The sequence below is a fragment of the Rhagoletis zephyria genome, unplaced genomic scaffold, assembly GCF_001687245.7.
Source record: "Rhagoletis zephyria isolate East Lansing unplaced genomic scaffold, Rhagoletis_zephyria_1.1 Rzeph_scaffold_00616, whole genome shotgun sequence".
NCBI classification, from domain to species: domain Eukaryota; kingdom Metazoa; phylum Arthropoda; class Insecta; order Diptera; family Tephritidae; genus Rhagoletis; species Rhagoletis zephyria.
The window spans coordinates 140,586-166,669 of record NW_016157700.1 but is presented as its reverse complement, the minus strand read 5'-3'; the positions used below and the strand labels follow the sequence as shown (position 1 = coordinate 166,669).

General features: G+C 35.4%; 1 protein-coding gene across 10 annotated transcripts in view; it reads right to left on the bottom strand.

Annotated features, from left to right (window-relative positions):
* Hil (peptidase hillarin) overlaps window positions 1–26,084 on the bottom strand; it is a 201,024-nt gene that overhangs the window by 42,129 nt on the left and 132,811 nt on the right. For all 10 annotated transcript variants that reach the window (XM_017613141.1, XM_017613138.1, XM_017613135.1 and 7 more), the window contains one exon: window positions 22–573. In XM_017613141.1, the coding sequence (XP_017468630.1) occupies window positions 22–573 (552 nt within the window). The remainder of the gene's footprint in view (window positions 1–21; window positions 574–26,084) is intronic.

Below are 26,084 nucleotides of genomic sequence, written 5' to 3'. Positions count from 1 at the left end.
TTTTGTATATATATGTTTTACCGATATTGCGATGCGATCAACATCTTCGAATTCAATGGGATCAGTATATATTTGGAATTTGCTCACAGCTGGTGGAGCTGGTGCCGGTGCCACCATTGGATATTCGAGAGGGACGGCACCTTCGTCAAAATCATCGTCTAAAAATATGCTCTCATTCTGCATGTATTCCGAACGGCGCGCACTGATCAACTCCAACATTTCACTAGATTGACGATCCACTAATGCCGCCGTTTCATACCGCTCGTGTTCAAGCATTTTTCGTGTAATACTTTCTTTCTTTTTGCTGCGTCGCAGTGTCATATTCTTTTCTAGATCTTCCTTTTGCTGTTCGTGCCGCAGCGTAAGCATATTCTGTTCATCCCGATTACGCCGCGAAGTGGCCAGCTCCTTTTCGAATTTGTGTGTGAGGCGCTGCAGTTCGCGTTCCCATTCGTCTTGGAATTCAGACTGAATTTTGCGATCTTCCTCCTCACGTTTGCGGGCAAATTTACGGTATAAGTCATCTTCCTCCTTTCGATGTTTCATCTCAAGACGTGCTTGCTCCTCACGACCCTATTTCATTTAGGTTCATAAGGATTGAAGTGTTGCACGAATAGCAAATAAACAACAAAGTAAAAATGGTTAATTAGTTGAGATATATTAAGAAATTTATTGATACATAACTACATATGTGTATATATGTATGTATACACATATATTGTGTAAATATATTAATAATATTAAGAATAGAAATTATTTAAATAACTGGTAAGTTGCACACTATAGCAAGAAATTTGAATGAAAAATACCTTTTAACTTGTTTATAATAAATTTAAAGTCGACTTTTAAAACAGATATAGATTATAATTATATGCAGAATAAACCTTCTTAAACTCTGTTTATTTAACATCCATATTGTGCTACATTTGTATTTCAATTAACTTGTGAATTCATTTGAATTAAACATTTTAAACACTGGGCACCCCTCTTCACAAACCTTTGCATTTCATCAAGTTTCAAATCAACATGTACTAACTTTCAAAATAAAATAATAAATTGCACATCTATAGGGCAATCCTTTGAAAATCGAACGAACAGTGCAGATTTGATGACATTAACAAAAATGCCTTTGAATACACTGATATGCCTTTTAGAATAGGTGGCAACCCTACTCAAAAATATTTTCTAACCAAAGCTTTTTTTCGTTTGGCACTCAAATTGTAGTATTTTGCATACTTGTGTAAAATTTAACTAAATCTCGCCTTTCAGAAACTTGAAAACCCTCTTCAAAAGTGTTTTCAAACTAAACGTTTATTTCGTTTGACTTATACATATCTCAATTAACTAATGGGTTAAATTGACTTTGACTTTTTATACAGATGCCAACCCTCCTATAAAAAGTTTGAAAATGAAGTATTTCAAATAGCTCCGCCTTACCGTTGATTTTTGGCAATGTTATTTATTTATTTTTAGTTGAAGATGTCAGTTCCTTTTCTTCCATACAAAGTATGTTCGAGTATTTTTTTAAAAGGAAGGAATTGAGCAATAGCTGGAACAAAAAAAAAAATCCAAAAATGAAAGGTAAGTCGGAGCTACTTGAAACCTGCCCTTTATTACACTAAAATTGAGTGGTTACAAAAATGCATACTCAAAATATTACTAAATAAATCGAATTTAAAAGTTCGAAAAATTTACGAAAGTTTGTTGTTTTTTTTTTAAATGTTGCACCAAGAATCAAACTTCGATTTGTATGGATTTAGTTCAAGGTTCATAGAATTCATAGGTTACGACATGGTGCTGTCAAAAATTGGTTTTCCTCCAGTAGTTGCGAGGTGAGTTCTGATTGGCTGAAGTGCTTGAAAAAAAGAAGAGTATACAAAACGCAGAAAATACAGTTGCCGTATGGCATATTGTAGTCAGTGCACGGACTTCACCAATTTATTGGTTGATCTACCAACTTTTTATTTTCTACCATTTTTACCAACAAAGGCTAAAAATCTACCAATATTTTCCGGAAAGAAAGCAAAGATATTTAGCCCCCTATTCTAACAATGTCACAAACTCAGCGCCTCACTATTGTGATTTCTACTGCCCTTGAAAAAATATACCACAAAAATTAGATTTCAGGGGGGGTTAAATGAATGAAGTGTATGCATATTTTATCATCGAAAACACCTAAAACAAAAATGAAAATTTAACTCTGACCATAACCAATTTAAAAGTAAAATTGCATCTCTATCAGCTGATTATCTAAATATTTTTCGTTCGCGATACGTCTTTTGTGATAGCCTGCCAAACAAATGGTGTGCAAACTTCAAGCACAGAGATAATTGTTTTTAAATTAATTACGGCATCCGTGGTGGAATCCAACTCGAAACGAAAAACTTTTTAAAATAATTTCAATGAGATTACGGAATTTGATAGCTAGCTCGCTTTTTCCATTCAAAATGGCTTTCTTTATACATTCCAGATAATCCCATTTCACAGCCAGAATAAACAGAACGCGTTTGAAATATACGTTAACATATCAAGAACGTTATAAACTATAAGTAAACAAAAAAGTTCGTTCCAAACGTTCAGAATGAATAAAGAAATGCATCCAATATATGTGGGAGAAAATAGCTGTAATTTTATTTCATTCGATTCGAATCGATTTACATTCGATCACGGATGCCGTGATTGGGGCCCAGTATTTTGTATGTTTTTGTTGAACGTTTTATTGGCGTGAAATACATTTTTTGTTCTTTTATTAAAATATACAATTATCCCAGCGTTATAGCAGGAGTACAGAAACAAAAATTACACCAACTGCGCATAATTATAATAAGAATTGCAACAACTACACCATTCTGACATAAAGAACATCCAGGGCAAAAATACAGCTGCTCCGATAACACCCCCTTATATAATTTCACCTTGATTTATCCTAGATGAGTAAAAATTATCTAACATTGTTAATTTTTAAAAAATCTACCAACTTCTACCATTTTTTTATGTAAAATCTACCAATATTAATTTTTCCAAAGTCCGGGCCCTGATTGTAGTATTTATAATCAAATGAGCATTTGTGGTATAAAATATTGACAAAGCTTAATATAACAAAATAATATGTTACAACCAAAGAACGTAGATCATAAAAAGGGACAACTCGTTATAATTGTAGCGAAAGTGAGTAACATAAGCGTGATTTCTCTTGTCATACAATCAAAAAACGTACTAGGGCAAAAGACAAGGCCCGCCCCTATTACTCACTTTCGTTACAATTATAACGAGTTGTACCTTCTTATTATCTACATTCTTTATTATAACTTCACATCAAACTGGATTAACATAATAATGTCCGTACAATAGTGACAAATTTAATGTGAATCAAATGTTTTGAAATTAGCAAGTAATTTTATTCAGTTTCCATCTATTATTAGGATAATTATCTCAAAGCTCGGTATTTAATTTTCTTATAAGTATATACATATGTACCTTCGTGTACGGAAAAAGTGTTTTTACTCTGTGACTACAGGAAGTGTCGCGAACGGGAGACCAGGGAAATTTTGAAGCATCTTCTCTGATGATGTCCTGCTGCTTGGGAGCCTACCAATTCGAGAAGTTAGAGAACATAACATCATCGTCATCGACATCGTCAGAGAAGATGCTTCAAAATCAAAAGTAGAGCTAAAATTTCTACTCCAATTCGCAAAAAGAGTTGACATGCTTTCTGATTTCTACTTTAGGGCGTAAAAACGGGCTCCAACTGGCGACGCTACCTCCTTCAACCTTGGGTTTTGTTAAATAATGCACTATATTTTTATAGACAAATAATTGAAATAAAAAAATATTTTATATATTTATTACAGTCATTTGACCTATATATATTCACGAACATATATACATTTGTAATATGCATTTCAAAATTAATATATAATAAAAGTAAAATTAAAGCTTAAACTAAGTTAACTTTGTTACAATCTTCCTTCTAAGCTATAAAATAGTTTACAGTATATTTTGCTTAGCTGCACATCCTTCTTTGCACGAAAAACTTGTGCACGTAACCGAAAAAGGCACTTAAGCGAATTTTCTTTACTACTTCAATGAGGAAGGTATCCGAATCCCTATGAAACCAAATATTGGCGGAGCACTTACCATGTAGAAATTACTGCAAGCGAAATTTTTACCGAATGTTATCTAATTATCTATATAACTACATAAATTGATAGCCATTTTCGTTGTTCTGCGAGATGAGCAAAATAAATAAAAGGTTGTAAAATTAGGTAATTGTAGGGCCAGTGCAGGTAAACGTAATACTTTCATTGATAATTGATACTAGTCGCACAATTTTTAAGGCAGGTATCGCCAATGTGCAGGTATGTTGAATGCATCTATCGGAGCAGTTTCCTTATAAATGTTAAAAATAATGCTTTTGATGCGCATTTTGGGGTAGGTATCTTAAATGTGCACTTAAGCATAGAGGCAGCAAAGCAAAATATACTGTATGTATAATTAACTAAGATAGCATATTCTCGATGCTGTTGGAATGGACGTGATTCCAAGCAGTACCGTAAATATATCACGTAGGACATGCGGTCTAAGAGTGTAATATCCAGAGCCACCATAACTGGGCAGTTGGAAAGGACTAGTTTCCAAGCCGCCTCTTTACCGGCAGGCGATCTGAATGGACGAGATCCAGAGTCGCGCTATTTGATCGGACGAAAAGGACTAGTTTCCAAGCCGCCTCTTTACCGGCAGGCGATCTGAATGGACGAGATCCAGAGTCGCGCTATTTGATCGGACGAAAAGGACTAGTTTCCAAGCCGCCTCTTTACCGGCAGGCGATCTGAATGGACGAGATCCAGAGTCGCGCTATTTGATCGGACGAAAAGGACTAGTTTCCATAAAGACCTTTCTATTTCATTTATTATGGATGATCCGAATGGACGAGATCCAGAGTCATCCAGCGAGTACGGATCGAAAGGACTAGTTTCCATTCCGGACCTTTCTATCTAATAGCCAATGTTCTACAGTGATCAAGTATCATCCTTTTGAAGGTACCAACGTTTTCACAATTTTTTATTTGAGCTGGAAGTTCATTGTAACATTTTAATCCCTTATAAAAGATATTCTTCTTATCTATTTCCGTTTTATAAAGCGGCATCGAATACGGCACGACCAAAAGAAGAACTGTGAATGTTCGAGTAAATCGCTGCGGAAAAATTGTACAATGTGTGGTTACTCATTTAAAACTATGGTCGGCATTGTTGTAATTTTTGTGGGAACAGATTCGCCCCGACAGAATCGCGTAGGTGTGTGGATACCTTAAATTTTGTGTTCTAGTTCAGCTTTCGTCAATCGAAAATTTTACCTCAAAGAGGTGTTTTATTTGATATCAATTATTTTGGGGTAGCAAATTTAAAATCGATGAAAATACAAACAATAATCTAAATGTTTTATTTTTCTCAATTAAATTGCTAAAGATGTTATCTAAATCTAAATTATGTATTCAAATCGATGTGTCCATTGAAACATATAATTTTTCGAATATGGAATAAATCGGAAAAGAATGATACATATACTTTGTATTCGAAAAAATTAAAAAAATTATGAGAAATGATAAAAACGTATCAACTTGGTACCAACTTTGGATAAAATAAACAACTGTATTCGTCTGATTGCCTCGTAGTTTAATTTTTGCTAAGATTTCTACCGGGTGCGGGGCGCACACATGTGCTTTTTTAAGAAGTTTTACTTCTATCACGTGTACGGTGTTGCACTCGTACTATTAAACTAATGCTTTTTTCTCAAGTAGTTTTGCTCAGTGGCGATTTTACATTTTATGTAAGTAGTAGCGGCACATTGCGTGAACTAAATGCTATTTTAGCTATTTTATTCCATACAAAACATTTTCGACGTTTTGTGTGAGCAACACCTTCGATGAAAAAATTCCCAAAAATCAATGGTACTTGAAATTGGGCTACAAAACTGTATACTCGAAACGTTTCAAAAAAATCTAATTGAAAGCTCGAAATGTTTACAAAGTTTGCTGATTTCTTTTTTAATTTTGCACAAAGATTGGGACATGGATTTATATGGTTTCTGTTAAAAATATGCTATACCTTTAAAAAACAGTAATAAAAATTAAAAACTTTTAAAGTAAATGGTGAAATATTGCCAATATGCATGTCGATTCAAACTTTTTGATACTATTTTTTGTCTATTTCCGCGGTGAATGTAGAAAATTTCACATTCAACTGTGTAACCAGAAGCTTGTAGGGGGATAACAGCAAAATGCGTGGAAAAAGCGCTTGCCGCGTTAGTTACCGATATCGCTAAGGAATTATACTATTTGGACATTGCCCTTCCTCAAAGAGCGGATTGATAAAATTTTCGGGCTAATTATCGTGCATCTATCGCCGAAGATTATTATCGAAAGGTAATATTTATACCGCTATTGCATAATATTTAGCTCGATCTCCGAGAAAGATTGCCGAAAAATACATTACATAAACATTTCTGAGTTGAACTATTACTGCCATACATATAAAATTAGGGAATATAATACGCTACAAAAAGACGCTATCAGTTTGGAAGGAGAGTATAAAGTGTAGTCAGAACGATGAACAAATGAGGTAAGCGAAAAGCCATACCTAAAATCAGCAGCAGAAGTTCTTGGTAAATGGGACGACGAATATGTTTTTCCGTTTATTAACAAACTTGTCCGCATTCTGACTACACTTCTAGCTAGTAACGCTACTTCAGAAAGAAGTTACCCTCGCCTTCCATAGTACCATGAATGAAAAAAGACTGATAGGTCTAGCACTTTTACACGTACACTTAGGGCCAGTTTTTCAGTGCACGGTCGTGGCTTAAACTTAGTTTAAACGCCCGAGCTGGCTGCTTTAAACTAAGATTAGCCAATCAAATGTCAGTCAGCTGTTCATTTTAAATTCAGTTTACGTAATCTAAGTTTAAACTGCCACTGAAACTGGCTCTTAGATATTGAAATTGACACTGAACGGATAATACAAAGATTCCCAAAAGGAAAGCGCAAAATTGAGTTCGCAGTTTAAATTATTATAATCAAAATTTCAAATAAGTTGTTAAGCTATTTAATTACATCCCTCATTTGACAAACATTATAACCAAAAAATAAGTATTTATGTAATATACACAAATGTATACTGCTTTAATAAACCCAGAGCGTAACTTTTTATCTTGTGCTTTTTTACCCAAATAGTATAATTGTTTTATTACATGGGACTCTATAAATGGACATTGCGCCAAATTCACAACATAAAACTAACTGAATTGAATTGAATTGAAAAATTATATCACAAAAAATTTTAATTCGGACTTCATAAAAATTACTAGAACCTCTGCGTGAAAAATAAATGAGGGTTCAAGCAGGTTGGATGCTTGTAGATCATAAGCTTCGATTGGTCACTCCGCTGTGAATCAAGATAGATGCCTGTATTTTATCGTTATTCGACAAGTCGATCCCAATCGCCCCTCCCCAAATAAAATTCTGTATCCGCCACTGTCTTGTTCACATTTAATTGGAGTCTGTTTACGCACAACCATTTATACAAAAAATGAAGGTCGTCCGTCTTGCATTTTGATCATTGCATTGGGTAGATTACTATCACTGAGAGTTAAGAGGGTATTGTCAGCGAACAATTTTACCTTACAATACTTCAATACTGAGATTATGTCGTTGCTATAAGTATTGAAGAGTATTCGAGCTAACACCGACACTTGTGGTAGGCCAATATCTACTGCTACCTTTGTGGATAGAGATTTGTCAATCACCGTTTGTTGCTTCCTATCAGAAAGAAAACTACGGAACCATGTAAGTTCGATGTTATCGATACCAATATATTGGAGTTGTTTTTTAGCATAATTTCCCTGTCGATCGTCTCAAAGGATCTCTTAGGGTCCACAAACACCGCCAAGATAAACTTCTTGGAATTCAGGTCCTCTTTCCATTGTGATAAGATCAAGTTTAGCGCTGTTTCGTATGAGTGATTAGCCCTAAAACCTGGCTGCTCCTTAATAAATATTTTATTTGATCAATATAGTTTATTAGTTGATTAACATTAAGATAAATGGTGAAATCTTGTCAATACCCAGTACGGCGTAGCTAAACCAATTACCCCAGAAAAATGTGTTTAGTTTATTTATTAGATCCGAGCTTCTTAAGGTGGGTTCCGTAGAAAAGTGACCGGGGTTCCGCGAAATTAATTTTGGTATGAATAAGCATGGCGGTCGGTTTTAGTTGCACACAGGAAAAAAAGTTCTATAAACTTCTTGACCGAGACGCAATTATCCATTTTCAAGTAAACATTTTCAGAGACTTGGGAGAAAATCTATCTTCGCGTTTTTGGGGAATTGTATTCCAAACTTGAATCGCGATTTCCCACAACCTACCGAAATTAACATACGACAATCTTTTACCCAGGCGACGATATGTATTCGTACTTAATATGATTGCCGTACTGAGTGCCATACCTATGTGTATAAGAGCGTTGAGCTTGCGCTTGATATAGGGCTGCCAGATATCTCTGTTGCCAAACCGGGACACTTAAGGGTGGGAAAGGCCTCTCGCTCCCTTCGCTTTCGTTTCGACAAAAATTACGTACGAAAGGATGTAGTAAAATTTTATTTTCACAAACAAAAACAAAAACATAAAAACATGAGTTCATGAGATGATTACAACGTACACCAGCAAAACAAAACAATTTATCACAACTAAAGCACAGAGAATTTTTCACAATACATGTACCTTTTTTGTTCCTTATAAAAATACAGTTTATACTAAATACATCAGAAAACATAAAAATTAAATTTCTAAACTTTGTGCGAAACTCGGGAAAATGCTATAAATTTGCATACAAATTCGCAAATTTCTATTCAGACTTAAAAATAAAAATTTTGAAAATGAGGTTTTGCAGCCCATAAAAATTTAGTTGATTTTTATACCCGAGCGCACTTGTACACAAGGGTATATTAATTTTGTTCACATAACGGTTGTTTGTAACAGGCAAAACGAATCGAGATAGATATAGACAAAAGTGCACATAAATGCTCAGAATGAATAGAGAAATCGATTAAGCCATGTCTGTCTGTCCGTCCGTCTGTCCGTCTGTACGTCCGTCCGTGTACACGATAACTCGAGCCAAAAATTGAGATATCTTAACGATATTTGCTATGAGGTTTTCGTTAATCCAAGGTAGGTTGGTATTGAAAATGGGTGAAATCGGACTGTAACCACGCCCACTTCCCATATAACGGTACTTTCCAGAAATACGAAAACTGCAATATTTTAGGAACTGCTAAAGATAATTCACTCAAAATTGATATCTACAATAATTTTCAGACGAAAAATAAGAATATTATAAATTTTTGGAAAATGGGCGTAGCCACGCCCACTTATGGTTACATGTGTATATCTTNAATTTAACAAATCGGACAATAACCACGCCCACGTCCCATATAACGGTAATTTAGAGAAATACAAAATCTTCGATAAATCAGTAAATATTGAAGCTAATTTATTCAAAATTGATGCTTGCAACAATTCTTTACCAAGAAATACGTTTATGGTAAAATTTTGGAAAATGGGCGTGGCACCGCCCACTTATGATCACATATATGTATATCGGTAACTGTTCTACCAATTTGTACCAAACTTGGTGTGGTTGCCACATAAAAGAAAAACGTTGAAAATTATTGAAATCGGACTAAAATTACGGCCGCTTTTCATATAACGGTAAATTTCAGAAATGCTTGAAACTGCAATATTTCGAAATTTAAGGACGCTAATTTACTCAAAATTGATATCACCCCGGCTTACCATCTAGCGGAAGGTTTCGGAAAGGTGAAAAAACATATATTTAATACTTGCGCCGGGTATTTAATGTTCGGCTCCGCCCGAACTTAGACTTTCTTACTTGTTGGTATTGTTTTTACTGAGAGTTTCTTCCATCAAACTATGTTCGACAATTTTTTTGTTGTGGAAGACACTGTCAGCAAAAAATAAATATTTGCAAAAAATCAACGAAATTTTCTGGTAACTTCAGACTTGCACTACTAATTGGCTCAAAAGCTACATTTTCACAATTTTTCTAAAAGATCTGATTAGAAATTGTGATCTGATGAAAGAGTCTCCGAGCCAATAATTTTGTGCGGCACGGTACTTATAAGTAATCTAGGTTTCACGAAAAAAAATAAATAAATACAAGGTAACATTAAAATATCAGTAATTTGTTTCTTTGCTGTGAGCTTGTTTCAAAACTTCTGGCTTTTACTATAATTGTAAAACTCTGTGCATGTCATTTTAACGTATTTAGGTACATACTTATATTAATCATCAACTATTGCTTGTGCAAAACGTGCTAAATTTAAAAAAAAAAATCGCATATGAAAGAGCACCAACCCGACTCGTAATAAATTTAAGTATTTAGTATGGAAATATTCAATTCAAATACGCGGATGCTCTTTCATGATTAAGTTAAAAAAAAATATATTTAAATTCCATGCTGCCTGTAATGGGATTTGAACCCTGAACTTAGCAAATTGTGGCAAGCATCTTCGTGCACTCAACTACAGCCAGACATGTAAATGTGCGTTCAAATGTTCAGTTGGATTCAACATCACGTGTTCGTGGTATGAAAGTATTGTTTTTAAATACGAACATTTGAAAACGATAATTAAATAAAAAATATTCATGTTTACTATGCGTTATTTCCTCCAGCAAATTCATAAAATTTCTCTTAATATTACAACGCGTTTTTTCTCTCAGTGTAGTCATTTTTATTCAAAATTTGTGCAATCAAATCGAAAACCGGGAAACTTAAACGAAACCCGGGACATTTTAAGGTTCGACCGGGACACCGGGACAAACAGTCTAAAACCGGGACATGTCCGGGAAAACCGGGACGTCTGGCAGCCCTAGCTTGATAGCTTGTTGTTTCTTCCTAACTGGCCAAAGGACAACTTTCTACAAGGAACGCGATGAATTACTAAATGAAATGTGAAATGTCATTACTGGGCACTTGGTAAATCACCTGAAAGAGTTTTGGGTTAGTGTTAAGAATAAATATCATGAAGTCGTTTCCAGCTTACACTTATACAAAAAAAAAATTCAGGTCGAAATTGGATGCTACCCCTGAAATGCGCATACAGCTTTCAGACATTATATCGAACTACAAACAATTTCATTCTTTACATTAAAATTAATAGTATGTATACTATTTCTAGTAAAAGTTTGTATTCATATATAAATTGCACTGTCATTGATTTTTAGTAAATTGATGTGGGGTTTCATAAAATGAATGGTGTTTAGTAAGGGTTCCATTATCATAAAAGTTTAAGAACCCCTGTATTAGATAAACTAAATGCTTACACTTTCGATACATATCTTTGCCAATAGTTCAATATTAGTTTTAAATCATCTAACTGTGGGCAATTAACTATTTCAGCATGAAAAGTCATCCGTAAAAGAAACATACTGACTTTGCATTGCTGTAAGCCAAATGCATTTTAAAATAGTTGAAATCAAATGCAGAGTCGGACAATCGACTTGCTGCTTGCACACAATTCAAACTGAGCATTTGAAAGAACATTTATGTATATGTCTGGCTGTAGCTGATCGTGCAAAGATGTTTGCTGCAATTGCTCGCGGCCAAGAATGTCCATGTTCAAATCTCATCAGGCGAAACATTTAATGTTAGATTTTTAATTTCGGTTTTTCTTAATTATGAAAAAGCATCTGTGAAGTGCAGAACGAAAGCGTAATCAAACTACTGACTTTAAATTGCTTTAAGCCAAATGCGTTTTAAAGTCGTTGAAATCAAATGCTGAGCCTAGGACCTCGCCATGTTAAAGTCAACAGTACGTTCCAAGGAAGAAAGTCAGATCTTCAACTAGTGTGTTAGTGGTGAGTAAAAAACTGGTTAAACATCGGTATTTAAACTAGTTTTGATTTGAAAATTTTTATTAAATATTTTTATTTGTTTGGTTTTCTGGAAATAAAAATGGTTAAAAGCATTTGCAAACTTGTGAAAATAATAGATATTATTACAATCAACAATGTGCCACCCCGCTGGGTGGTAAAAATAGAAATAAATTTAAATTAACCGAAACGTTGGCGGTAAAAATGCTATCGCCGCAATTATGTGCTATTTCATATGTCTTCGTGAGTTTTAATTTTGACAGCGGTTAACCGTCGTCCGTCGCAATTTTGCGTAGAGCTTAACATATAAACTACTCATACACAGAAAAATTTAGCCAAATTTTGCCAACTTTGTTTAATATTGGAATTTAAGAGCAATCAAAATTTCCCCATGTTCTATTAAAACCCAATAACTTTTTAAATTAGAAAGCCGTCATATTGGACCCATCGTTTAAAATTTTTCAAAACCCTTGAGTAACAAATTTCGAGCGAATCCAACAAATTTTTTAAAATTATTCCGCCATATTGGATTTTTGAAACCCGACTGAAGATTTGTAATCAGTGGCCCGATAAACAAGTACATACGAAGTGGTGTACAAATGTATCAAAGCAAATCTGTTAAAACAGACTAGAGGTTTACGCCGACAGGCTTTGCAGCGGCGGCGTGGTCAACTTCAAAAATAATCGGCGGCGGGCGGCGACGCCGCACAGTGTGCCCTTTTTCAATTTTGGCGTGCCAAAAGTCGTAACTATTAAATGGATGTACCTATGATATTGATGTTACGTCAATACGGCGTTACGTCAAGAAAAAAGTCGGATAAATCCACACTTTGCGACAACCAGTTGGAGTGCAGTTGCTGAAAACGGGAATTCATACGAAGGCAGAGGCCCCATTTTAAACGAAATTGACAACAGATCTTACCGATAATAGTCTTTCATGGTCAATGTCCCCTCCCACCTTATCCAAAATATATTTTATTACAGCACCATTATTATCATCTTTTTTGCCTTTAAGCCACTCGTCAAAAAGTGCGTTTCGGATGACGGCCATGTTTATTAATGAAAATCAAAAAATTTTAGAGACTTGTGCAAAAAGTGCTTACGAAATTTAAAAGTAGAAATATTCCTTATTAATTTGCATATAAACACCAGATTAAATAGATGAAGTTAGATTCGAAAGATCTGCTCCAGTAAAAATCTGAATGTTTTCACAATTACTTACTTTTTGGAATATTTTTTTGTTTAAATATATAGAATATTATCAATCTTCACTACAGCTTGGAAACTTAGTAAAGAAATTAGAAAACATTGAAACTAAACCACGCATAAATAATTATTTTAAAATAATTTCGCAAAAAAAAGTACTGCCACTTTAAAGTATGCGAAACACTTCACGCTAAAAAAATAATGTATTTACAACGTTTGACACCGATTATTTTTGTTGTTGTTGTTTTTTCTTATGAATTTATTAGATGGACTTGGTAGCCGAATATTTGTCAGCCAGAATGCCAAAAATCAGGGCCATGTGAAATCATTTTATTTTGGACTTTTGGCACGCTAAAATTGAAAAAAAGACACAGTGTGCGCCGGCTTATCTGGAAACGCCGGCACTACTGCCCATAACCGCATAACTCCACAGGCAAACACCGATGGCCTACCAACTGTCATTTTGACGAGCAATGCGATTGCAAGGTGTTTAAAAACATTTAAATCTTTAGAAAACTTGCTGAATAATTTCCTAAAACGCAATCATAAATAATCCAATAGGGAACAGATTTTTATTTTGATTTAATATCTAGATTTCATCGATGTTACCACCATAACGCTTTCTTTCAAATGAAAATATGGCTGTCAAACTATCAAATTGCCTGCAATAGATGTCAAGCAATAAGCGCTTTAGGCGGTCTCCATTGTAAATATATTTTGTGACATGGTTATCACGACATCAGTGTTTTCCTAAATGGTCTAAGGTAGATTCCAAAGAGCCGTAAGTTTATTAATCTTATGTTCTCATCAGCGTTAGGCATTCGCCATACCGATTCAGATTATAATTGAGGCCATGTGGACCAGAGTAGCCTAACTGACATTTCAAAAAAAGTTGAGGTCCACCCTAAAATATATTACTAGAATCGAAACGGTAATAGCCCGAGGTACGCCAATTTAGTAGTCTTTTACTAAAATATGTAGCATCACGTAGGTGCAATGAACTTTTTGGTAAAAAACCGCATTTATTTTTTATAGATCCTTCTTTCTCATATAACTAAAAAAAATGTTTGTAGATAGGCTCCTTTGGCCCTCATGGTCTCAATTCTTTTTAATTAATTCTTGAATTGGTTTTAAATTTAAATATTTGGGGTGTTCACAGTTCGTTCCAAATTATGTCTGAAAATGGAGACGTCTATTTTGAGACATTTTCTAACCGTAAAATCTGCGGTATTGTTGCTTCCCATAAAAAATTGAAAAACAACGACGCCGTCTACATTTTGTCACACTCAAAGGTGTGTTTGTTAAGAGTCTACATTTTGTAACCTCGCAACAGGGCCTCATTATAGATTTGCCAATCAGATTTTTCTAATTTATTGGGGACGTTTACCGTAATTGCATTTGAGTTCGGCGAAATGGCTGATATAAAGAAACAAACCAAGGTAAAGAAAGCACAAATATTAGAAATTGCTAATTAAAGTAAACAATTACAATTTTCCAGAAGCCGAAAGCCGATATATAAGAAATGGACGCAAAGGGGAAATGTCTGGCAACACCAGTAAAGTTTTGCGACGACAGCTAGAAAGGAGTGCTCACAGTTCGTTACAAATTGTTTTCAAAATGTTGACGTCTATATTGTGAGACACAATTTGAAACGAACTGTGAACACCCCGATTGTTACTACCTATTTGAGTGCCTGGCGCTGATGGATGGGCGAATAGAAGGTCTGAGGTATTGTTTTATCTTCAATAATTGAGGAGCTAGATGCAATAAGAGCACTTCTGGTAAAACTGATTTCTGAAATATTAGCGTTAAAGTTTTTGATGTGTGATACATTTTCTGTTGTTGTAGTATATAAAAAAGTAGTATTGTTGTAGTAGTGAAAGAATTTGACTACGGCAAGAAAAAAGATCGTCAGATTACCAGTGTTCAACCCTAATTTAACTGTAATAAACGCTTTCGATCGAGAAACGTGTTTTCTATGTTTTTTCTGAGTTACGTTTTTTTTGGAAACATAAAGGAGTTCATATTCTTATTCAGTGGGCCAAATTAGGTAAAAAATATCGTTATTTATACGAGTAGTAGTTCCTTCAAAAGATGTATTTTAATGTGCTTACATCATGAACTTTGTACAAAATTTCTTAGGCGCCGAACGCCGCTGCGCCGATATTTTCGTAACTCGGCGTGAGGAATGACAAAAAAACGGCGGCGGCGGCGGCGTTAACCTCTAGTATGTAAGTACATATTTATGTAACTTTTATTGTGTAAAAAATAATAGGTATGCTTTTGCACCCGTGCCAAGCCGGGCCGGGCCGGAAAAATTAGGCCGACCTCTTTGAAAACATTTGAGTTTTTGTACATACATACATATGTATGTGTATGTTAATATTTTAAGTGATTTATTGAAAACAATACATATGTATCTTACCTATACATAGTATATTCACATAAAATTGCTTTTGCCAATACCCCACCTTGTAAATTGCATTTGCTGATTCGCGTTGTTAACTTGGCTAATTATAATTTCTTGCTTGAGCGAGTTGCATATGGTATTTAGAGTATTTCAACGGCTCGTACCAACGGTTTGCCTAGGGCATTCAGACACTTCTGCTGCAATTTTCATGTTTGCCTAAACTACTTTGCATTGGTCAGCGATTACCGATGGGACTACTACTGACTACGGCGTATACACTGCGCGCGTGCGTATGCCAACAATTGAATTTTCAGTATGTATGAAAGTATTTCGTAGCCAACTGCATTGTCGGGCATTTATATTCATACGAACTAACTTTGTAGCAAATAACAGTTAATGAAACGATAGCAACATAGAATAATAGTAACTGTTGTTCCTGCTGCTTCTGTTGTATTAGTTTGCCAATCAGCTAGCCAGCATCTGTCAGTCAGACAGTCAAGCAGTGAAGCGTTATTTTGCGCCAAATAGGTCGAGCAATGTGTGTTATTAACGGATTTCGCGTTGGCCCATCTCTATTTTAAGCTACAGGGAGATATGTATTAGTATACCATAATAGACTCATATTGAAACTACATACAATACATAAGTTCTAACTACTATAATACGTCTATGATGTGCTAAAAGACTATAAATAATAGAAGGAACTAAGTTTTTTAAGTCGAACCACACTCTTCATTATATACATATGTAGATATCTCTATCAGGAAAGCTAATGATCTGATGACGCACGTGTATTCATAAAACCGAGCTTCGATTTTTACAGGTGCTCCTTCTATAAATGTGCCATTAAGTTTAAAAATAAAATTGTAAAAGTTATAGACCAATCGAACCACTCAATCGGAAAATCTGGGGTTTTTGTGAAGAAAACGAAATTTTTCTGCTTTAGATTAGTATATATGTATGTAAAATAAATATTTGACGTTAAGAAATTAGCTAGTGCTTGGCCGCTCTTCTCGTCCGATTTGAGGAGTGCGCTTTGATGTTACCACACAGTTTTATGCCGCCTCCGAATGGCAAATGGTTTTAATTATAAGCTGCTTTCGCGGCAGAATTTCACTCGGAGGTTTGCCATTGCCTGCCGAGGAGCGACTGCTATTAGAAAAGAAGGTTTTTGATGTTGCTCGAATCATTAAAATGAAAGGTAAATTTGCTGACTTAATAGTTAATTGTAATACGTTTTCTTTATAACGTACAGTTTAGATATTTAACATTTTCAGGCCTATTCTGCTTTTTACCGAACATTTCGTAACCGGGAAATTTTGTTACCAAAATGTTTCGCCAGTTCTTGTAATTTATTCAGCAATTAAGTTATGAAAATTTGTAGAAATTTTGGTGTTGCATATTTCACGGGGAAATATTTTGCTACCTGCTTATGAGATGGTAACAAAATGTTTCGGTTCCAAGAGTCCGCAGAATACGAAAAGGGTTTAAATATTGACAGGAACTTTATTTACCGGTAAACATTTTTGTTATCAACACAGAAAAGGCCTGTTGATGAGTCAAGTTCAGATCAGTGCCTTTCTGGTGACACTTATGAGGTTTTAAGAAATAAATCAAATTTGTCTTAATTTAGATTAGTTTAAGTACTAACGTGGTCATTTTTTCTTTTGTTTTAATTTTTTAAAGAGAGTTTAGGTCTTAATTTTTAACCTTTTGATCATTAATTTTCCCTAACATATTTTAAATGTCATACCTAAGAAACCAAAATACACCAAGACCCTGTGTTTGAAACGACTTTTAATTCGTGTTTTCGCTCTAACAAGGTGATATATTTGCACCACAAACTTTCTTAACTTTTCATCCCAACGTGGTTAGGAAGAACGTTAACATATTGATTTTGGCCACTGGATTGTAAACTAAATCCCAAACGAAATTGCTGCCCAACTTTACATTTTTGAAATGAACATTTTAACCCTCTAACCCGTTCTGTAATGAGTATATGACTGACTATAATTATAGCTTATATTCAGCGTTTGCCGAAGCTACGAATACTTTCCTGCAATCTCAAGACACAATATCTTTGGACAAAATCAAGTTTATGAATCCGTTTCTTTAACATAATTCATTGTATTGTCATTAGCTAGAGCTGGAGAAACATCGATGCATCGATGTTTTTATATGAACTGCTGACATCGATATTTTTTTCTCAACATCGATGTTTTTTCAAATCGCGACCCTATATTTTTTGGCCCCTACAAAAGCATTATAATTAATTATACTAGTATCGCCCAGTTGTCGAAATTCAACATTTGTTCATACACTTTTAAATTTTGCTTATTACCAATATTGAACGGGACCGATATCCTCTCCCGGTACTCCCGATAAAACCGCAACCTCCGAAAATTAAAAAAATCTTCCTTAAAAATATTTTATGAAAAATGACGTTTTTATGTTTTATTAAGACGAAAACGAACAGCAAAGCAAAACAAAATAATCGGAGGATACAAGATCTTTCATACAATCTATTTTATTTAAAATTAATTCGCAAGACTTGTGCATTTTTTTAGAGATAGATTTCGGGGCCCCCGGGCCCGCGGTACAATTCTGAAAAACGCAGGGATGTGCGGGTTCGGAGTTAAAAATTGAATTTCGGGATGGGCGGGATCGGGACTTAATATTTAGTCCCATGCCCATCTCTACTCTCAATCCCTGCGACACCTAAGGGAAGACAAACACAGTGATCCAACAATCATTCAATGCCATTTAGGAATCCGGCAGAAAATGGCTCCGATTGAATGGTTCTTGCCATTTTATATTATAGATGTAGGTGTATCAAATTCCATTACCTTATCATAAGTGGTTCCAGATATAAGCGATATGAAAATTACATTTCGGTTCGGTAATGATAACATATGCAGCTGCGTACAATTTCAGAACGTCAGCATAAGCGGATACACAGATAAGCGAAATGAGAAGTTCAGCTGGTATGTGAGGTGCCTCGCCCCCTTTTTCAATACCTACCGCTTTGCGCCATAAGTACGGTATTGATAGCATAGTTGCTGTGTCAAATTTTAGGACGTTGGCATTAGCAGTTTCAGAGATAAGCGATAAGAGAATTTCTGTTTGTATGGGGCGGTGCTACGCCCCTTTTCCATTAGCTACCACTTTCCACCATAAGACCGGCATTAACAGCATAGTTGCTGTGTAAAATTTCAGCACGGTAGCATAAGCGATTCCAGAGATAAGCGATATGAGAACTTCAGTTTGTATGGGGCGGTGTCACGCCCGCTTTTTCAATACCTACCGCTTTTCGCCATAAGTAAGGTATTGATAGCATATGCGGCTTTGCCAAATTTCAGGACGTTGGCATTAGCAGTTTCAGAGGTAAGCGATAAGAGAATTTCAGTTTGTATGGGGCGGTGCCACGCCCCTTTTCCATTAGATACCGCTTTTCGCCATAATACGGTATTGATAGCATATTTGGCCGTGTCAAATTTCAGGACGTTGGCATTAGCAGTTTCAGAGGTAAGCGATAAGAGAATTTCAGTTTGTATGGGGCGGTGCCACGCCCCTTTTCCATTAGATACCGCTTTTCGCCATAATACGGTATTGATAGCATATTTGGCCGTGTCAAATTTCAGGACGTTGGCATTAGCAGTTTCAGAGATAAGCGATAAGAGAATTTCAGTTTGTATGGGGCGGTGCCACGCCCCTTTTCCATTAGATACCGCTTTTCGCCATAATACGGTATTGATAGCATATTTGGCCGTGTCAAATTTCAGGACGTTGGCATTAGCAGTTTCAGAGATAAGCGATAAGAGAATTTCAGTTTGTATGGGGCGGTGCCACGCCCCTTTTCCATTAGATACCGCTTTTCGCCATAATACGGTATTGATAGCATATTTGGCCGTGTCAAATTTCAGGACGTTGGCATTAGCAGTTTCAGAGATAAGCGATAAGAGAATTTCAGTTTGTATGGGGCAGTGCCACGCCCCTTTTCCATTAGCTATGTACCACTTTTCACCGTAAGACCGGCATTAACAGCATAGTTGCTGTGTAAAATTTCAGCACGGTAGCACAAGCGGTTCCAGAGATAAGTGATAGGAGAATTTCAGTTTGTATGGGCGGTGCGACGCCCCCTTTTCCAAACTCGACCAATTTTCGCCGTAAGTACGGTATCGATATCATATGTTGTTGTGTAAAATTTCAGGACNACACCTAAGGGAAGACAAACACAGTGATCCAACAATCATTCAATGCCATTTAGGAATCCGGCAGAAAATGGCTCCGATTGAATGGTTCTTGCCATTTTATATTATAGATGTAGGTGTATCAAATTCCATTACCTTATCATAAGTGGTTCCAGATATAAGCGATATGAAAATTACATTTCGGTTCGGTAATGATAACATATGCAGCTGCGTACAATTTCAGAACGTCAGCATAAGCGGATACACAGATAAGCGAAATGAGAAGTTCAGCTGGTATGTGAGGTGCCTCGCCCCCTTTTTCAATACCTACCGCTTTGCGCCATAAGTACGGTATTGATAGCATAGTTGCTGTGTCAAATTTTAGGACGTTGGCATTAGCAGTTTCAGAGATAAGCGATAAGAGAATTTCTGTTTGTATGGGGCGGTGCTACGCCCCTTTTCCATTAGCTACCACTTTCCACCATAAGACCGGCATTAACAGCATAGTTGCTGTGTAAAATTTCAGCACGGTAGCATAAGCGATTCCAGAGATAAGCGATATGAGAACTTCAGTTTGTATGGGGCGGTGTCACGCCCGCTTTTTCAATACCTACCGCTTTTCGCCATAAGTAAGGTATTGATAGCATATGCGGCTTTGCCAAATTTCAGGACGTTGGCATTAGCAGTTTCAGAGGTAAGCGATAAGAGAATTTCAGTTTGTATGGGGCGGTGCCACGCCCCTTTTCCATTAGATACCGCTTTTCGCCATAATACGGTATTGATAGCATATTTGGCCGTGTCAAATTTCAGGACGTTGGCATTAGCAGTTTCAGAGATAAGCGATAAGAGAATTTCAGTTTGTATGGGGCAGTGCCACGCCCCTTTTCCATTAGCTATGTACCACTTTTCACCGTAAGACCGGCATTAACAGCATAGTTGCTGTGTAAAATTTCAGCACGGTAGCACAAGCGGTTCCAGAGATAAGTGATAGGAGAATTTCAGTTTGTATGGGCGGTGCGACGCCCCCTTTTCCAAACTCGACCAATTTTCGCCGTAAGTACGGTATCGATATCATATGTTGTTGTGTAAAATTTCAGGACGTTAGCATAAGCAGTTCCAGAGATAGGCGATATGAGAATTTCAGTTTTTATGGGCGGTGCCACGCCCCTTTTCCAAAATCTACCACTTTTCGCCGTAAGTACGGTATTGACAACACATGTTGCTGTGGCCAATTTCAGCACGTTAGCATAAGCAGTTCCAGAGATAAGCGATATTAGAATTTCAGTTTCTATAAGCGGTGCCACGCCCCCTTTTGCAAAATCGATCACTTTTGCCGTAAGCACGGTTTTGACAACATAAATTGCTGTGTCCAATTTCAGGACGTTAGCATAAGTGGTTCCAGAGATAAGCGATATGAGAATTTCAATTTGTACTTTTCCAATACCTACCATTTTTCACCGTAAGTAGGGTATTTACAATCTATGCATCTGTGCTAAGTTTCAGTTCTCCAGCATAATTGGATTTAGAGATATAGTATCGGGATTAACATTTCTGGATTAGAGTAAGTTCTATCCTTTAAATCGGTGTATGTTTATTGAAATCGAGCGAACGGCGCCTTCAGAAAAGGGATTGCAAAATTTTCTTGTGGCGTATTATTATTAGATTCAAGTGAAATATAGAAAAAACGAGACTATATTGTTGTAATATTTTTTTTTTTAGAATTTATTCCCAAGCCAAAATTCACAAAGAGAAAGGCTGAATAGCCTAATTCTCAAATTTTGGAAAAAACATCTATCATTAGCAGTTCAAGTAACCGTTGCTTATTGTGCGCCTACCAATCAACCCACACGTCATGTACATACGTACATACATATTTATGTGTATACATACCCTGCAGAAAAAAATTACCAATTGATTAAAATAACTAACTTCTAGTTAGTTTTTTTGCGGAAATTCGACAAATAACTAACTTTTTATTAGCTATAAAAAAACTAACTTTAAGTTAGTTGTAAAGTCATGCAAGAGTCATGCAGACGTTATCAGAAGTTTGTTTCCTTTACAAGTTTCTATTTAAATATCACAAAAATTACTTTCAATACAGTTTTTCCTCTGAACTTCGCAGATCCTTTTTCGTATTCAGGACAAATAAAAGGAAAATCGAAATTTCGTATTATCGTTTGACGGTGTTCGAATATGGGACCACCTACAGCGGAATATGTAAACAAATATGAAATGTAATAAAATAAAGTAAGTAAATAAATAAATAAAAGAGTAAAAAAACAAAAATATATATTTTCTTTTTTTATTGATATTTTATGTCCAAAAGTAGTTACCTACAAGTTACTTGACATCTAATGCAGAGGAAACCAGTTCTCACTATTTTGCGGTCATTGCCCTTCAAAAGTAGTTAGTTACGGCCAAAGGAAATAGTTAATAAACAGTTACCACTAGTCGACTGCTAGTTAGATAATAGTTAGCTACAAACTAGTCCCATTTCCTGCAGGGTACATTTGCATGCCTGTATGTAAATATGAAATTGAAAGTATTTATTTATTTACGGAAACATTGAACTTTATAATACCATATAAAGGGATCTCCTACGTATTAATAATTAAATATTTTGGCGCTTACACTTTTGTTAAGTGTTAGGCCGAGCTTCTTCTCCAATTTGTGGTGTGCGTCTTGATGTTGTTACTGAAATGGCGTAGGTCCCTCCATCCGCCACCTCCGAATGGCAAATGGATTTTAGGAGAAGCATTGTATGGCACAAATTAGAGTTGTAAATCACAACGAGAATATCTTTGTTTGAAAAATCGATGTTTCCAAAAATTACATAGATGTAAGGACGATATATCGAATTAAAACCGTGATGTTTTACCGATTTATCTACTTACAAACATATGCACATGCAAACAAGCCGACGAAATGATGCTGCCTACTTTACCCCAGAACGAGGACGATTTCGAATTGAGGTCGTTTTGCAATACAAAAAGCGACGTCGCACAGTATTTCGACTATATGGGGGCAGGTGGAAAAAAGTCGTGGTGACAGTTGATTAAAAAATCCGGTGGGCCTTAGAGAGGGAAAAGTAAAAGTCATAAATACAAAATTTCACATCCTTTACTTACCCTTCCTCCCTACGAACGGTACATTTCCAAAAAAATACTGGGATCGTCGTGATACCGACTAATCACTTTAGTTGCATTTGGCGCTGAACCCATTACAGAAAGTGTTTTTTTTCCACTGTAATCAATTCTCCTAGATTCATGGAACATTCAGGTGAAGGTATTTGTCAATAATTTGGTATTTTCCTATAATATTGACTTGGAAATGTAGCTGTTAAAAATTCTTAGTAAACAAAGTGTGAGTACCGGTTTGTCATGAAATTTGACACATGTTGTAGAGAATTTCATGTAGCTTCAGAGCATGTAATTTAATCTTTTCGCGCGACTGTGCAAATATACACAAAGTATAATGCTGAAATACAAAAATTCAGTACTTTTTTCATATCAGGTGGCGATATGTAATTTTGGATTCTCTTCATTTCTCGATTTTCAGTATTTTTTGCGTAATTTCGGGGAAAAAATTTTTTCGAACAGTGTGGAAATCACACCAAACATATTTACACCTATATATTTATTTTTTTAGAACAATAATTTACCAAAAAACCATCACTTTTAATGATTTAGCCCACATACTTATTTTGCGAAAAGAGGGCAAAAGCAACGAAAAACCGATCAGCAGCAAAAACAATAAGCAATGTTGGAATACTCAAATGAAAATGAAGTGAAGCAGAAATCATACAAGCGATCCAAATTAATGCTTTAACCCTTTAACCATACAATGCATGCTGCAAACGGAGGAACTGATGCGCTGCAGTAGAAAATAAATAACAAAAAGGCTTGATTCAGTAAGCTGTAACGATTCGTAAAACCACAGCTGATGGTGGCCAATTGACACACGCTCAAAGTTTGTGGCACAGATTTTAGGAGGTGCACGCACTTTCACTCTTGCTCACTATCAGGGATGCCGTTTGGATCTAAATAGATCCAATTGGATACATTTTTAGACGAATTTTTGCGGGATACTTATTTTTTCCGGTCAGTATAAATGTGGATACTTTTTTAAATAGGCCAAAATTTTATATTTCCTATAAAGTTTTTTTCGTTCAAAAATCGATTTTCATTAAAGATGGTAGAAAGCATTACGTTTTCTAAACGTATTAAGAATCGCTACTTAAGCGTGAAATTAAAGCATTTTATTTTTTGTGAACGAAGCAATGAACATATGAAGAGATCTCACCAAAATAGGTATAAGCGCAATTGTGTTAATTAGCTTAAAAGGATACTTTAAGCAAGATCTTAATATAGGTACATATCGTCGTTTAAAGTACAAAACCGCGTATCAACAAAATGCAAAACCGCGTATCAAGATAATGCAAAACCGCGTATGTGACGTTGCATAAATTATTTTCTAGAGAGTAAAAACACTTATATTTCAAAATGGTTCTCTTTTTTATAAAGCAATCGCATTTCTGGCTAGTATATTTCAGGACGAATGGATCAGGATTAAGCCAGGAGCTTGTGTGAGCAAATCCAATTTTTGGTAGCAAATGTTAGTTACGCGGTTTTGCAGAATGACGATACACGGTTTTGTACTTTAAACGACGATATATATAAAGTAAATTATACTCTTTCTGTAGTAATCTCTTTCATATCACATATTTTCATTTGTTAATTTAAAAAGAAAGAAGATTTCAATGTAGTTTAAAAAACTAAATTTGATTTATTTAAGGAAACTTTTATGAATTTTACTGAAAAGACTTTAAATACACTCTAAAAAAATTTTGTTTATTTGCGCATATTGAGAGAGGTAACCAGTTTCCTCTTTTAATGTGTGCAAATTTGCACGCCGTGTAATAAAATTAATCATTGCCTGTTTACTTTTACACATAAAATGTTTAAAATAAAGTAATGTTTATTATTAGTAGGAAATGTATTTGTAGTTTGAAAATTTTTGCAATTTTAAACATTCTATATATGTGTATTTATGTGTATATTTTAAAGATCTCAAGTTCAAAATCAAATACTGAACATCCTATACGTATATTTATACAGATTCTTGTTGAAAAATAGATACTTTTCAGTAGTAGTTTTACATGCTCTTTTTAGAGTGTACTTGCTATTTATTACACTTGCTTTGCAAAGTACTTATGAGCAAATATGTACTTTATAAATTGAAATTACAAATGCTTGATTTTATGTACATGTATTCCAAGCCCTTAGCATGGATTAAATTATGTCTTTTTCATGAAAATGTTTGGTTTTCTTACAAATTATGAGATGTGTATGTAAAAAAAAAATTGGATACATTTGGATACATTTTTGTTTTGGTCAGGGATACATTTTCTTGAGACGGCGCGGCAACACTGATCCGAACGTCAACAGAAAGAGTAGAAGAGCAACAAATTTTATTTAGTTGCATGCAAGCAATAGGCGANGATAATTGGATACATTTGGATACATTTTTGGCTTGGTCAGTGATACATTTTCTTGAGACGGCGCGGCAACACTGCTCACAATTTATACACGCAATGCGCGAGAGAATTGCTGAGCGTTGTAGTCAAGAATGATATTCTATCATTCTTGGTTGTAGTGATGCCATACCCTGCAAAAATCATTGGACCATGTAGTCTATGTGTGGTATATTGGAGTACTACAAAAGAGTTGTTACCCGATTACTGCTCGTGTTTTGACGAAATGTGATTGAAGTTGAGCATTTGAAAGCACATTTGCATGTCTGGCTGCAGCTGAACGTGTAGAGATGCTCGCTGTTAGTTGTTAGCTCCCAGCATAGCATGTTCCGGTTCGAATGCCGTCAGAGACAACATGTAATTTTTAATTTTTGTTTTTGGTGTTTATTAATTTCGAGAAAGCATCTGTGAAGTGAAGAACAAAAGCGTGTACAAACGAAAAAATATAACAACGATGCCATTGTTAATATGCTGGAATAGTTTTGCCTAGGACATCGCAATGTTAATTGGACCATATTTTTTATATGAATTGTGGTTAATTGTGGAGTACTCTTTGGTCCTTAGGGAGTACTCTTTACATGCATTCACGGGTGACAGGTAATAAGGTCAATGGAAATAAGGTCAATTGACTTTATTTCCCACCCTGGTGCGAAATAAAGTCAATTGACATTATTACCTTTTCAAAAGCGAAATAAAGTCAACAAAAATTTGGAAATAAAGTCATTGACGCTATTTCCTCATTCAAATGGAAATAGCGTCAACAATGCTTAAAGTATGTCGATTCATAGAAAAAAATGTTGTTCT